This window comes from Dermochelys coriacea, chromosome 17 (assembly GCF_009764565.3).
Source record: "Dermochelys coriacea isolate rDerCor1 chromosome 17, rDerCor1.pri.v4, whole genome shotgun sequence".
In the NCBI taxonomy this organism is placed as follows: Eukaryota; Metazoa; Chordata; order Testudines; family Dermochelyidae; genus Dermochelys; species Dermochelys coriacea.
The window spans coordinates 6577254-6593126 of record NC_050084.1 but is presented as its reverse complement, the minus strand read 5'-3'; the positions used below and the strand labels follow the sequence as shown (position 1 = coordinate 6593126).

Sequence of the window (15873 nt, the reverse complement as noted above, 5' to 3'; positions counted from 1 at the left end):
TGATGCTTTCAACTGAAAATAGCAGAGTTGCAATAGCTATAGAAACTTGGTTCACATGGATAGTTTTAAACTTACAGAAGTAGAATTTACTAATTCACATGCAATAAAATTTACTAATCCACACACAAACTTGCTCCAATTTTTTTAACACTATTTCTCAGAGTAGCTCCAATGTGTGAAATATTTCAATAGACATCAGTGGTATTACTCATAAGTAAGACAAGCAGGATTTGACCTTTAAAGTATAGAGTGCTATCACGAGGTATGGTATTGCAATTCCAACACTTCATTATTTTTTACAAAATGTTAGTAAATATACTGTTATATTTAAACCAAAATGACATTTATCTAAATAACTGATCCTTTTACACTTGGTGACACGTCCGTTGCTTTGTCATGCCTGCTCACTTAGCCCAATCCATGCTCATTGAAGTCAACCGGCATCTCTCTCCATTGACTTTGGTGGAGATTATATTGAGCCTTTACTAATTTTCACAAATCAGTCATTTGCAAAAGATGCTCCATTTACCTCTGCTGAGTCATATAGAGTAACTCATATGGAGTCATGATTTAGTCAGTTTTAAATGTTGATTTCTATTTAAAAACTAAACATTATTCAAAAAATCGTAAGATCACATTTGATCACAGGTGTGTTATTAGAAATGTCATACTGATTAAACAGGAATCTTACGTTTATTTGCCCTGGATGTACTTGCTGGAAGAATTTTTTTTCTAGCTATACAGAACTCTTCCTGCCATTTATGCTACCTTGCACTTTAGTGCATAAAATAGAAGCTCATTATATGAAGAAGTTAAATAGCCTCTTTCCAGCTGCTGCTTGTAAACTGATCCCTGCCTGAGGTGCCAGCATAGCTATGCTACATGTCCCTCTCTGTATCTGAAATTGTATCATCCTGAATTACATTACATCTAGCTCCATCTTCCCTTAATTATGCACCGAGTTACATTACATCTGCCTTGCTGTATGCTTGCAGGCGACTTCTTTCTTCATTCACTTAAGACAGATGATACACAAACAGTTTCTCCTTTTCTCTTATGGTCTCTTGGTTTAAACAGTACTCTGGATTCCCAGTCATTAAGGTCAACTTCCTCTGATAGCTGTTTGTGGCAGGGTTTATTGATAGTGCTGAGATTGCAAAGAATTCCCACACTACACTTGCTGGGAGGTGCTGGTCTTGAACTCTCCCAATGCTATACTTACTTTAATGAAACTCCTTTCTTTTTGTTCAAGAGTGCCTCTTTTGAATTGGTCTTCCTTCGCGATAGCTGTCTAACAATCACTATTATGCATTTGCTGATCTATGCTCTATTCCACAATTCAGTCTGAGAAGTATTGGTAGCTTTCACTGCTCTTCAGAGTCCCTCTAGCTTTTAGAATCTGTGGCATTTAGTGAAGGGATATTTTGTAGCAACTGCAACTTTACTAGTTTTTTTTTTTTAATACATCTGACATCTTTCTTTCACTTTTGTTCTCACCAACTCAGTCTTCTGTGGATTTGGTAGAGATCTTAATTTTGTGGGCTTCTCTTACTGATCTAATATAGTTTTTCCTTTTTTTCATTTCTGTCATTTCCACTCTTCTTCTAGTTTAATGTTCCTGACCTTTCCTCTGACCATAATCTTTCCTGTTCCTCATTGTCTCGATTTCTTAATAAAGAAAACATTTCTGTCTGCATTTACAATTTCCATTACATTTTGTTTGATCAGAGCATGTTTTCTCTCATCAAGCGCCCTTGTTGTTGTTCACTTATTTGTCCTGTTGACCTGACCTACTCTTATTTTTATAACTTTTGCTTTATTCTGTCATTACTGTTTTTAACCTCATTACCTTAAATTATTCACTCATTGGAAAAGGAAATTTTAGTATGCAAGTGTAAAGTTATTAAGTACATCATGAAGGTAAGCTGTAACCTTGTTCGCAGGAATATTTTCAGCTATTAGTATGGGATCTAGTTACAATGGTGGTTTCCAGAATAAAGTGATGGGAGAGGGCATGAGTTAATTTGCACAGTTATTGTACCATTACAACCCACAGCATCATTATAGTGTTTCTCAATGAAGATTCTGTCCACATAATGTAGGTTCATCATCCCTACGTGTGGGGATTATACAACATGTGCTATTGATACAACAGTTTCTGTTTGTTATTCCTGAGAGCTATCACTTGTATGTCTCATCAGTAAGATTATGTATTATACATGCCCAGAGGCAAAATGAGCTGGCTAAATTTATCAAAAATAGGAATGTAAAGTTAGGGTCCTAAATCCAGATTTTGACACTTTGCCTGGATTATCAAAAGTGCTAGTTATCCAACAGTTCTCATTGACGTCAGCCTAACCTTTGCAATGACAGTACAATATTTAAAATAAAGGGAGATGATGAAAAATTAACCTTCTTTCAGAAACAGGAATTTTATTAAAGCTAGACAATTAAGGGGAAATGTCTCCTGTAAACAGAAACCTTTCTGAAGTTGTTGCTTTTTTCAGAAAAGTGTATATTCTGATTTTACTCATCCTGAAGGTTTGGTCTTATGTCACTAAACTCTTTGATGTTTTCTGCTTTCCTCTGGGTGTTGTGTGTTTTTTGTTTTGTTTTGTTTTTTTTAATATGGATGGTCACGCTTCTGACATGAGAAAAAGCTTGTCCTTCTGAGCAGGTTATTTACATCTTTTTGTGCACAAGATATGGCCTTATGTCAGGTCCTTTAGTCTTTTCTTAAAGATCATAAGATTTGCTGACCTTAAATTTTTTTCTATTCAGGTATAAAAATTAGGATTTCTCTTGGTGTTTTTAAACAGGGTGCTGCTGCATTAAGTTTTATAGCTATATAAATATACTATATAATGGATGGTATATTTGCTATATGGTATGGTTGTGTGTGTACGTTCATCTTTCCACACAGAACTACTACAAACTGAGTGACTCTCACATTTAAAAAAAAAAAAAGAACCTGTGAATAAACGGTACCTGTATTATAATACACATAAACAGATATATTCATTTGCCAACTATACAAGGCATCTGTTAGAGTTTTTTTTCTAATATCTCCACAGTACAGTGATGAGTTGGGAAAACCAAATCAAAACAACCCAAGAGCCTTGTGGAATTCTTACATTTTATTTACTAAGGGAAAAAAAAATTTAAGTGCTATTGGTGAATTTAGGGCTCTCGGTCTTGAGTGATTCATTTCATATCTTTTTATATTAAGCATCTATCTGGACAGCAAGGATACAATAAAAATATGGATCATCCACCAGAATTATTTTTAGTATTATATTTCTGACAGACTTAAGAATATTACCACCCCAGGTAAGGAAAGCACAGTGTCCACATTCCTGTTTGAAGATCTCCATCTGTCTCCTTGTGTTACTTTACATCTACTATCTTTGAGACACTGAATTATGATCAGTATCCTTCTGACCAAGGAGAACTGGATGGGCTGTCATCTTTTATCAGCTAGAGGGTTTCCTACTTATCTCAAACTTCACTTGTTTTATAGTCTTCTGGGGACATCAGCTTGTGTTGTCTTAATTAATCTAAAGTAGACCTTTAAATAACCAGTGTATTTTATGTTCACTGAGTAAGTAGAATAGGGAGCATACATGACTTGTTGGTGATTTTAGTGTTAATCTATTTCACAAAGAAAACACAGTGGAGCAATTTATTACCTTCTCAGTTTTGTGATGTGTTGCATTCCATGGGCTCCACAACTTTGTGTTCTGGTTTTCAAGCAAAAGTTCTCAAATTCTTTTAAAAAAGATTGTTTCCATGCAGTCCGTGAAGTGAAGGTTTTAATTGTTGTTCCCTTTCTGTGGTACAAATTTAAATGTACTTCTGTTAATTATGTTAACATAATTGGTGTCACTTCAAACACTTTAAAGATTTGAGTGTGTATCTGTTTGGCCATTGGGTGCTTAGCAAAGACTATTTCTACATTAAATATTTTGTCTAAGGAAACTTTCCAAGATCCTTAGTCTCTGGTAAAGGATAATGTTTTTTAATATTTACTGTGTATCCTCTTATATCTTATTGAACACACAATTTATGATTTTTAATATAAATATACTTAGAATATTAATATTTTGTCTATATTAGTCATAACAGAGTGCAGTAGTAAAAGGATGTGCTTGGAGTAAGTGGTATGGAAGAAGGAGATTAATATTCTTAAATATCTTTACCTCTATAAGCCTGGATTCAAGGTCTAGCTTAAGTGCTTAGTGAAAAAGAGTTGGTGGGGCTAGATTTTCAGTAATTCCCAGAATCAGGGCCATATTTTCAGGAGAGCTTTGCTCCCATGTAAGCACCTAAATGAAGTGGCCAGATTTTCAGAAGTGCTCAGTCTCCAAGTGGCCACTGAGTCCTTTTTTTTAGAAGGAAAAAAGGTGTGTTTTTGAGTTTGCTAACTCAGGTTAACTAATTCAAGGTAAAACCTTAGTGCAGACAAGACAGTTTGTAGCTTTTACACAAATTAGCAAGTAAAGTAAACAATTTGGCTCCCCTGTAGTCTTTAACTCAACTTGTTATGGGAGAACTTAGTTGTTAACTGGTTGCTGAGCTCTTTTGAAAAGTTTGCCCAGAAGCTTATTTCTGGTCCTTAGTGCATCTCATAGAGGGTGCACAGCTTCTTGTAGAATTAGATGCAAGATGTACTGGCCTAACAAAACTTTCTAGATGCCTGGATTTCAGTAAATTGTCTAATATGGTTGTAACATAAAATTATAAATGTAAATGTCTAAGCTGAGTCTTAGGATGGTAGGAAAGTATATGTAAATGTTAATGTTTTTATATACAAAATTTGGGTGTGACGTACAAAAACTTGCAGAATGCTTGCAACCCTTGCTGACTTCAGTTGTTGCTGCTCCTGCTCAAAAGTTCTGATGATTGGATCCAACATCTTTAGATTCTCATTGTTCTAAAATATTTGACATTTTCTGTATATTTTGGGGGTGTCGAAAGTAAATAGAAGATCATAGGAACAACTTGCCAGACCATGTGCAGCAGTGCATTAGTGGGTGAGAAGAAAGGTATGGTTTGCAAGAAAGCTTTGAATCAAAGCCTGGCGAAGTTCAGTGTACTTTTGATCCAAGCCACAGTCCTCTTGCAGCGTTAACCTTTCCTTTTAAACCTGATGCTGTTTGTTTTAGCCAAAGCTGCTTGCTCATCTACATGAACATTGGTAAAATGATATTGTCATGACCAGCCAAGAGGTAGGCATCAAGTAAAAGAAGTAGAGAACAATTAGACATCTGGGAGACAGAGTACTTAGCCCACCATGTTGCCAGCCTGAGGATCCGAGGGATATTAGAGATTGTGCTGTTTTTGTTCCAGACGCTGCATGAGATTTTACCCATTCCTAAACACAGTTGTTATTTCTGCTAAACCTGTATTATCAGACTGTAGGCTTGGACCTTAGCAGCAATTTTTTTTGACTACTTTACCTAGTGCCTTTAATGCTGAGAATCTCACTCATGATGATGTCCAAATGCCAAGTTTAATTATCAAGATTACAGGGCTGGTGTGCACACAAATTGTACAGCAGTAATAGGTGTGAATTAATAGTCTGACTTTACCTAAATCAACCTTAATCACTTCTGTTCCATGCACAGACTTGCACCAAAATGGTTAAATTGGCTTTAGGAAGCAGATTTAGTTAAATCAAGGCAAGTTGGCAAATAGATCAGCACTTGCTTTCCAACATCCTCTAGTAGTAATGGACTGCTAATTGAAGGTGACTGATTGTTGTGTCCCATCTTTTGACCTTGTAAATGGTTGACACTGATGTACCCTCTCCTTTTAATTATTAATGTAAGTATGCGCCTGGAGCAAATGATTCTTTCTGAAAGAATTTCTGTGGGAGTTAATTATGTGTTGTTGTTTTAAAACATTTTTGTGTGCCTGTTGGTTTTCAACAGTATATGCGTATTTTGCATACCACATTCTTGTTGGATTCTAGATAGGAAATCGGCCGTATTTGTGTCCCTAGTTCTCCAGAAAAATCCTTGAGCAGCCTAGGTCCAAAACACAAGCAAGTATTGTGTCAGGAATTGTGTAAAATGCTGTAAAATAAAGCAGATATACGCAAAAGGAAACACACTCTCTTTATCCATTCTTAGTATGTTTATTCAGCTGGCAATTTGTGCTATTCGTTGACCTAGAAATAGCCATCATTTTAATGCACTGTTGGAGGGAAAAAAAGGTGTTATAGAAGAAAACTGCCACATCAAAGCCTCTCTCCAGCTTGTAAAATGGTATCCACCACTACCCTTCTGATATTGTAACACTCAGCACTTTTTTCTATCTACAGAAAGTTTGGCCTTTTATTAAAAAATGGCTGTAGAGTTTTATTTATAGTAAAACGATAAAAGCAACGCAAACTATTTGAAAAGATCAGTACTGTTTAAACAAGAGTCTACAATAAATGTAATGTGGGTTCTGCATGTCTATATGGCAGAAGTTGCCGTGTGATTCAACTGTTGCCATATAGTATAATATGTATCCATTTAAGTAAGTGTTAGAGTGAAATCCTATGTAAATAGCTCGAGCAAATTTAGAACTGCATACTTGTCAAGTGACCCATATTTTGTGGGTCAAATACGCTGTTCCGAAGTCTGACTTTGGGATCAGTGAAATTAAACACTTGGCCGACTGTGGCTGTATAGAAAAGGTTTGTGGCTGTTGAGGATATCATGGAATCGGTGTAATAATATCCTCTCCCTTTCCAAATACAGGAGGCTCACATTCATCCTTTTCCTTCCAAAAAGTCTTGGGACATATGTAGAATGTTGAAAGAGGACCCCATAATGATACTCTTCTTATTACTGGACCTTTTGCAGGTTTAAATATGTCCCTAAATAATTTGGAAAAACTTGTTTTGCCCCTTGAGAATTAGATTTAAATTAGTTTGAAAGTGAATATTTTTTTCTGCTGCTGTTTCACTTGTATAACATACTCTTTCCTCCTCTTCTTCAGCTTACCTTACCACAAAGAACAGTTTGTTTTGTTCAACCGAGGAAGGTTTCACCGTACTTAAAAAATAAAATTAAAATAAAAAAATCCAAACTAAAAGATTTTATTTCTCTTAAAAATACCAATAGCAACAACATTGAATTTATGGATTAATGTTTTTTTTGGAAATTAGCAAATTTATGAAATGCTTGGAAAGGGACCTCAACGTTATTTATAAGCAGGTTATTTAATTAAATTAAAGTACAGGCATCTGTGCAAATCTTTAAAAAAAAAAAAAAAAAGCTTCTGACACAAAGATACATTTTGTTGAAATCATTTAATCATTGAACCAAAAATGAGACGCTGTTGCTTGGCCTTTTGGCTAAAGATCCATTATAATAAGGTGGTCCAGAGACATCGACACGGAGCACATCACGGGACACCGTCAGTACCAGGACGAGTAAATCAGACCGCCGGCCAGGGAAATAACCCACTTCCGTCCCTGTCGAACCAAGGGATGCACCCTACCCATGTACCTATTCGCTACGCCAATACTGATTTGGACTCTAAATACATTGTATGGGTGACATATCCAAGATCACTTATTCATCCCAATCTGGTCTCTGCTGGTTATATCCTATGTATGTATTTTGTGAACCTTGTAACCGGTCTTGTAGTCTCTCATAACTCAAGCCTGACTCCAGATGTACAGTACCTTCCTTCTTAACTTGTGTAAATTTGATTTTAAACATTAGCTTTAATAAATGTTTATTATGTTCTCTGCCTAGAGACTATATCTTACATTTGCCATATCTGGGGGGGATTAACTGTGAGATCATGTTATGACTTGTCTTGTCCTCCTTTCTGTATTTTCTAGTATGTTTGAAATGGGAGAAAAATCTTACCTTCAAGAGGAGAGATTTGTGCAGAGAAATAAGTTGTGATGTGTTGTACTCTGCTTTTAGTGATACCGCTTTTGTAGCCTGTTTTGTAGCTTATTACTGTAATATAAATAGCCTGTATTTTGTGTAACTTAATTTAAAAATGGTTACATTTTATAAAACTTGTTTTTAATTACACTGCAATTACAATGTAATTACATTGTAGTTATGCTTTTTGAAATCTCTAATTATCACTGCTTCTCATACCTAGTAAATTATTGAATTATTTATTATTGCCCATTTAGTTGCAAATTTGAAAGGAAAATAAGTTTGATGTTATCCATTTTTATACCTTTAACTAGAATATAACCTTATCACCAGAAAGTTAACTACATGGGTTGCGCTGAGAGCTAGTCATTGACAACAGATTGTACTGGATTGTGTAGAATTATAGGAAATGCCTTTCTTGAACACTGATGTTTCAGATCCTAGAAGTTCATTACTAGCCACACTATTGTAATAAAATCCAAAAGGGCTATAGGTGAGGGAGTCATTCAGTTTCTAATAATAATACAAAAGTCCGAAATGATTGAACAAAATATTCTGCAAACTGAACTTCCTCCTAAATCCAAGTCATATTCCTTTCCATCTCACTTGATCTGCATATACACACCTTTTCATGCTATTCTTCTAGCTACTTTATCAATTTTATTTTACAAAAGCCCAGAGTGTTGAGCTTCATTTGAATAGCCTTCGCATACTTTTTACTAGCCTGGAGGGACTAAGAAGGGGGAACAGAAGGACAAATCATGAGTAGTTTGGCTTTCATATTTTTAAGACAATGGTTTATTTTAAATTATAAAATACTTTTATCTAAACGTCTGTTTCTGTGATCCTTTCAGCACAAGCCCACCTTATTGCTGTGTGGACCTTTACTCTTTGCGAACAGGAGAGATGGTCAAATCCATACAGTTCAAAACTCCTATTTATGATCTGCATTGCAACAAAAGGTAGACATTTTCCTTCATTCTCTCTATATGTTACTTTTTTTTTTTGCTGCATAGAAAACTCTAGGTAACATGCATAATTTACATTTTATACATTGACTGGCTTTAGCATTATAAAATATCATGCAGGCATCTCAGTTCTGCCAAAAGTAGAGGTTGGGTTTTCCACTTTTCAAGGAATATTTTGACTTGAAGTAGGACAAAAATACTTCTATAGTGCCTTTCCTATGACCATCTGCAAACACTTTACAGATATGAACTGCTTAAGCATCACAATGCCTTAGTGTGTAGGAATGTCAAGAATCCTCATTATCCTTTATACGGATTGGGAATCTGGGGCAGAGTGCTGTTAAATCAATTAACATCTGTAAGTCGGTGTCTGAGTTGGCAGAACCCTTGTGTCTTGATACCCCATTTCCCTGCTTTAACCACTAGTCCACGCTGCCTCCCTATACATAGAATATATATGAAGATCTCGTATGCATTCTGAGTTATATAAATAATAATTCTACTCATTTATGTTAGAAGGTGGGAACTAGATAAAGCAGTGTTTTTTGTCTGGAATAACAATACTTTGAATACCTACATCCCGAAAGAGGATGGCTTAAAAATATCTAAGCATCAGGTCTGAAATATCATGATTCTCCAGAACCAGGTTCAGATCCTGTCAGGGTTAACTCAGCCCTTCATATTTCTGAGGTAGATAAAACTGAATATCCTACACTGTGTTTTCAGACAAAAGACACAAAAAGTCCCAAGTCTATCTGTCTCTGCCTGAGGATAGAAATGATTCCTTGGCATTTTTAATAAGAGAATTTGCTGTGATGGCTTTGACCAAATTTTTCTTTTTCCTATCCCCACTATTGTACTGCCTGCATGGATGGCTACTTCCCTCTACCTCATACTATTATTTATTTATTATTAACAGTTTTTTTACAGCACTCTATATCCTTATATCTGAAGGTACTTTATAGAGGAAGGAACTGTGTCATTCCCATGTTACAGATGGAGAAACTCAGGCCTAGAGAAATTGTACATTTCATTGGTGCTATAGGTATAGTTTGTGATGTACTCTGGGATCCTTCAAGATGGAAGGTGCTATAGAAATGTAAAATGTCATTTATTAAGAAATGCTCTAATTGAAAATATTTTGTACTGTGTTGATGTTAGCAGCATCGTTTTAAATAGATTGAGGAATAGGGTGCGGTGCAAAGTGAGAACTGAGAAAGTTAGAGATGAGCAGGTGGCAACAGTCAGATTTATTTTGGATATTGTGTAAAGAAAGAAATGGCAGGATTGAATAACTGCCAGTTTTAAGGGGATAGAGAATAGCAAACTACATTGAGAAGATGAGCCTGAAGGAAAAAGGAGATGATGATGAAATTATTAAAGTAATAAAAGAGTGGGGAGTCTAAAGACCACTAAAAATTTTGTTAAAACAGACACTTCTCTAGTATGGCACCATACAGAATATCAGTGTCTAAATTAATCAAAGATGAATAGTTGAAGGAAACATTAGAATATAGAACAATTGAACAAACAAGTAATTTTCATAGCACAATGAAGTAATATAATTAATATTATAGTAGAATTAAAGGACTAAATAGTATGTTAGTGTTAACTATCCACAATGAAATTCAATGGGACAGTATCAAATAACTGAGTTGAATTGAAGAAGTTAAACTAAGAGTATAAGAAAATTTTCACAAAATAGGTCACTGTTCCTTTAACAGTCTGTCAGAAAGAGTTCAGTATGTATCTGTGCAACTGTCTCTTTAAAAATTTAAAGTTCCCTTGTGGACCGTGTGATGATAGTAAATCTTTCCAGTCTAGTCTTTTTTTTTTTTTTTTAAGCAGAAGAAAAGTCCAATTGTAAAAACAGTCAAAAAGGCAAAACATCATTCAAAGTCTCCCAACTATTAAAAACAAACAAACAAACAAACAAAAAAACCAAAAACCTTTCTCCAGGTGCTAATGTTTTTTTTTTTTTCCTAAGTGGTGAAAATGGAATAGCTACTTCAAAGTTGTGGGGCTGTATCAAGGGTAGTTTGTTTTTCTGGAACATATCAGATTCTATTATCATCCAAGAAAAGTTCATTATTTCAGATTGAAAAAGCTTGGAAAATGGTGAATTGAAGCCCTAATGGGGCATTAGCTATATTGTAGACTAATGCAGTGCAAAACTGAAGTTTTTAAAATAAAATTTGAATAGAAGAAGAACAGAAAAGCATTCAGTATTCATATTTTTATATGCCAAAACCATCCACAATCTGTTAGGCACTATCCATACAGGAAAACACAGTCTCTCTCTGAGAGCAGAAGACGAAATATGAGACCGATTGGGGAGAGTGTTGTGATCAAAACAAATACAATTTTTATATACAGATGCTCGCCGACTTATGCAATGGTTCCATTCCGGAAAGCCTTGCGTAACTCGAATTTTGCATAAGTCGGAAACATATACTCGAACGTTACGCCAAAAAACAAAACAAAACAAAAAACAAACAAACAAACCCCCCCCCCCCCAAACACCCTCCTATTTCTAGCTTATGGAACTTTTTCTGTAAGTGCGAATTTGCGTAAGTAGGGTCTTGCGTAACCTGGGGAGCATCTGTACATTACACTTGAGGGGAAAAAAAACAAAAAAAATCCCAAACCCACTATACTTGACTACCTTTCAGTCTGTCCATTAACTGGCTAATTTCTTAGAGACCTCCTGGAAGAAGTTACATAAAACAGATACACTTCCTTTTTTGTTTTCCTTTCCTATGATTTAAACAGTTGGAATTCATTTTGTTAAACTAAAAATAGTTGACCGTAAAAGCAATTAGGTTTGGGATAAAAATTAATATTAATTTCAGACAAGACAAGTTGTAAATTGAGAAAAAAGAGGCTTTCATAACAGAAACACTCTTGAACCCCTGAACTACAATTTTCCTTCATGACATCGCCTGGGTAGATTGCACGTCCTGCCATTTGGCAACAGAACTCATTTCAAAGCACATGCTTTCTGTTCCAGCATTGTAATTGTAGGGATGTGAAAGCCCCCCCACAAAACCATCCTTGAGTTCCTCTTTTTCTGTCATCTGAACCGGATGCAGAGCCCATTCCTTCCCTTGCTTCTGGATTTGTATTAAAATAGCTAGACTTCCTATCCTAATACAATAGTTCTAGAGTCTTTATGCAGGGAGGAAAGGATCCTAATCATCTGGAGCCAGGAGTTTCTTCTGAGTCTTTTCTACAGAAAGAGTCTAACCCTAGCCAGGGAAGTTCTCAAGTACATCAGGACAGGGGTTCTTTGGATCTTTTGCCTATGAGTAGAGCAGCTAGATCTTCTTCTCAAAAGGAGCACCCAAACTCTTACAAGAAGTCTCTATGCCCTTAGAATAAGAGGCAGCATAGGGGCAAACAGGCACACCATAGCATGTGCTAATTCTGTGGAGCTAATAGAGGTTGATATGAAAGTGGTTTTGATTATGCCCCAGCACAGACAGCCACCTTGGATCATAGGGATTCAAAAATGATAGAGCCAAGCTAGATCCAAGCTACTGAGATCATGTGTTGGATCATATGACTTTGAGGTTGGGCCTAAGGCACTTGGCTTGGCAGATCCAGGTTTCCCAGGTCCTTTGTGTGTGAAGGAAATGCTTGTGGACCCAGGATTCTCAAAATTGACTCTACCGAAGAGTTGGTTTCAGTGGGCTCTTTGAATAGAAATGCAGCAACTGCACGTTGAGGGCCAAGGATTTTTTTGTGGAACGCCTTTTCCCAGAGTTGTTCTAGGCTTGGAATCGAAAGGCAAATGAGTGTGGAAAACAAATGTTTTGGAGGCTGCCAGATATGTGGACTGATGTCTTCATCCATCCATGAAGTAATCCCAAGATCCCTCTCCCCAATTCTTGATTATGGTGGTCTCCGGTTTTTATTTCAAATAATACTTTTTACAGCCAATATTTTTCCTAAGCTTCATGATCTTCTGGTTAAGCTTGGTTGCTACACATTTCGGACATTAAGAGGACTGCTAAGCATGTTCCTGATAGGACAGACATTTCGAATGGGAATTGATAGAACAAACATTATAGCGTATATACATAGTGCTGCCCGTTGTCAACTAAATAGTAACTACAGTGTCTCCAGCTTTTTGTAATAAGACAGTAACCAGATTTAACAGAACCATGTTGCTCCATTTGAGGAAGGATTGTATTAAACTTAGCAAATGGGTGATAAAGCTTACAAGCTCATTGGCTGGCACAGCTTCCCAGGCTGATTTTTCCTTTTGAAAATAAATGTGTAAATGGTTTCAGAAGCCCTTTGTGTTTAAATGACCTAAATCTTCATTTTAAACTTTTTAAAATTTTATACTTTTTTTAAGCTTCACTTTTACGTCCTGTTGATCTGTAAAGTATACAATGTGCCAACGCCTAATCATTTGTCATATGGGCTTTTGCTTTGCTTCAAATAATGAACAGGTATTTAAATTTTGTGGGTGGGTGGCTATCTACAAATGCTCTCCCCCCAAAATATATGGCCTTTTGTTTTAAAGGCTCAAAAATGTAGGACAGTTAACATTTTTGCCAGGCTACAAAATTTCTATGTATTGGTATTTGCATTGTAAAGAATTTGAAATTGTCAAAGGTAACTGGACAATAGCTGTCCCCTTGAATTTTTTTCATTGTCCTTGCATTTAGGATGCTGGTAATCACTGCAAGTGGTTTATTACATAAAGCCCATTTCTCTCATCTTTAATTCCATGGTTCTATGCTTTCATATGGGGGAAAAAACACTGTTGGTATCTACTAACAGTAGTATTTACTACTAGTAGTTTGACAGATTTGCAATGAAATAAACAATGTGATTATTTCCAGGGTAAAAGACTTCCTTTTAGATTAGTCTGTGTGCTGACTGTGGATTTGATTATGATTTGAGACACTAAGGGCAATGCAGGATCCTTGCAATTCCATTTTCTTTCTTTTCTAATGGACCTTTTATTACAGGAGGTATATCATAGATGCTGCATTACTTTGCATGGTATTTGTATACTTCCTGAAGAGCATGTTATGTGGTGGAGATGAGACTGTTTTTAGTAACTGCCAGTTACTGGAGAACTGGCAGGTTGTTGCTCAAGAATGTAAATTGAGGGTCTTGAAACAATTACATTTTAAATATTGAATCTTAAACCAACAGAATTAATGTTTCAAGTGCACGTTTTCATTTTTGTGTTTTTAGGATACTTGTTGTCGTCTTGCAAGAGAAAATTGCTGCCTTCGACAGCTGTACATTCACAAAAAAATTCTTCGTTACAAGTATGTATGATATTGGATTCAATTTCTCTGCTCTGGTGAATAGTTGTAGTCCCATAAAACAGACTTGGAGTTGTCAACAGGATCAAATGAAAGTCAAAGAATCACATTGCAACAAATGTTGATCCCTTATGGCCTATTTTTCTCCCCCCAAAATGCTAAGTATTTCCAACTCTCAATGACTTCGTTTAGAGTTGCAAGTGCTCCATCGCCTCCAAGAGTCAAGTCCCATTACTTCTGTGTATTTGTGTTTGTTTTGCATATTTGTCATCGTACCTAAACTCTCATTTGTAGTGAAAAGTACTTTTATTAACGATACTTCTGTTATTTTAGTTTGTTAAACGCTACTCTGATTACTCTTGGTGCTCTGTTTTCAGTTGTACATTTTTATGTTTCATTTACATTGGATTGAATGTGACAATTCCAGTGGTCTGTCAATTTTTTTGGCTGTTCATTGTAGTACCAGATCTGTTTTTCCATTATTACTAATATTTTTATTGTGGTAGCACCTAAAGGTTAATGAGATCAGGACCACATTGTGCTAGGAATGGGCATATCTGCCCACAGGTGTTGCTACCTACTGAATTAAGAAAAGGAGTACTTGTGACACCTTAGAGACTAACAAATTTATTTGAGCATAAACTTTCACGCTCAAATAAATTTGTTAGTCTCTAAGGTGCCACAAGTACTCCTTTTCTTTTTGTGGATACACTCTAACACAGCTGCCACTCTGAAACCTACTGAATTAGTAACTTAGGCTTCAGAGTAGCAGCCGTGTTAGTCTGTATTCGCAAAAAGAAAAGGAGTACTTGTGGCACCTTAGAGACTAACAAATTTATTAGAGCATAAGCTTTCGTGAGCTACAGCTCACTTCATCAAGCTTGGAGAAGTTGATTGCTACTGGCATTTTTTTCCTGATATTGCTGGTGCCTTTTATGTCATTTTTAATTTTTGTCCTTGATGGTTGATCCTAACTGATAAGCTACACCCCAGAAGATCTCTCTCCAGAAGCATCCCTGTGTCTGACACTGATATCTGTACTAGAGTAATTCATAGCGTAGTTGGAAAGACAGGATATTTCTGCTGATGTGGTTTCTGATTTGTTTGTGGAGGTTGCTAAAAATGGTACATTGTATACTTGGTACGAAGGCTGAGCATATCATGTATGTAACATTAAACCGTTTAATGTGTCCCCAAAGTGAAATGTAATCTCTCTAAACTGTTGATAAAGAGTGCTTGTGTTTGTTCACTAGGATGGCCTCTTCAAATAATTGTTTACTGATGTTTCCAGCATTTGATTGGATCATAATTACACTAATGATGATGTTGTTCTGTGTTTAAAAGGAAAGCCTTAAAGTACGCTTGGGATTCAGATGGAAAAAATGCTTCCTTTTAAGTACTCATATAACCAAAAAAAAATCTCACTTCCCTTTATTAAAATATATCCAGATATTAGAACTGTTTCTTATTACTTTGAGGAAAAGTACCATTATGCGGTAATATTAAAGTTGCCAATAGGTGTCAGTTTCTCCCTACATGATGGACGTAACAGGTTCCTAGCATTCACCAAATAGAACTTCATGGAAACAGGCTTTGAATTAAGGCTTTTGTTGTTGTTCCTTTTGATACCTTATACAATCAAGGTACAACTTTAGCTTTTTTTTTTTTTTTTTGCGCAGGTATTCAAAAATTAAAACTTTCCAGTAGAGGTTTTGGTAA

The 15873-nt window shown here is 35.8% G+C and overlaps 1 protein-coding gene across 10 annotated transcripts in view; it reads left to right on the top strand.

The window, feature by feature from the left end:
- The window catches only part of BCAS3 (BCAS3 microtubule associated cell migration factor), a 492153-nt gene that overhangs the window by 65175 nt on the left and 411105 nt on the right, over positions 1-15873 (top strand). For all 10 annotated transcript variants that reach the window (XR_006276226.1, XM_038375370.2, XM_038375366.2 and 7 more), the window contains exons 9-10: positions 8750-8857; positions 14081-14157. Coding sequence is in view for 9 of the 10 variants with exons in the window: in XM_038375370.2 (XP_038231298.1) it covers positions 8750-8857; positions 14081-14157 (185 nt within the window). In the remaining variant the exon portion in view is untranslated. The remainder of the gene's footprint in view (positions 1-8749; positions 8858-14080; positions 14158-15873) is intronic.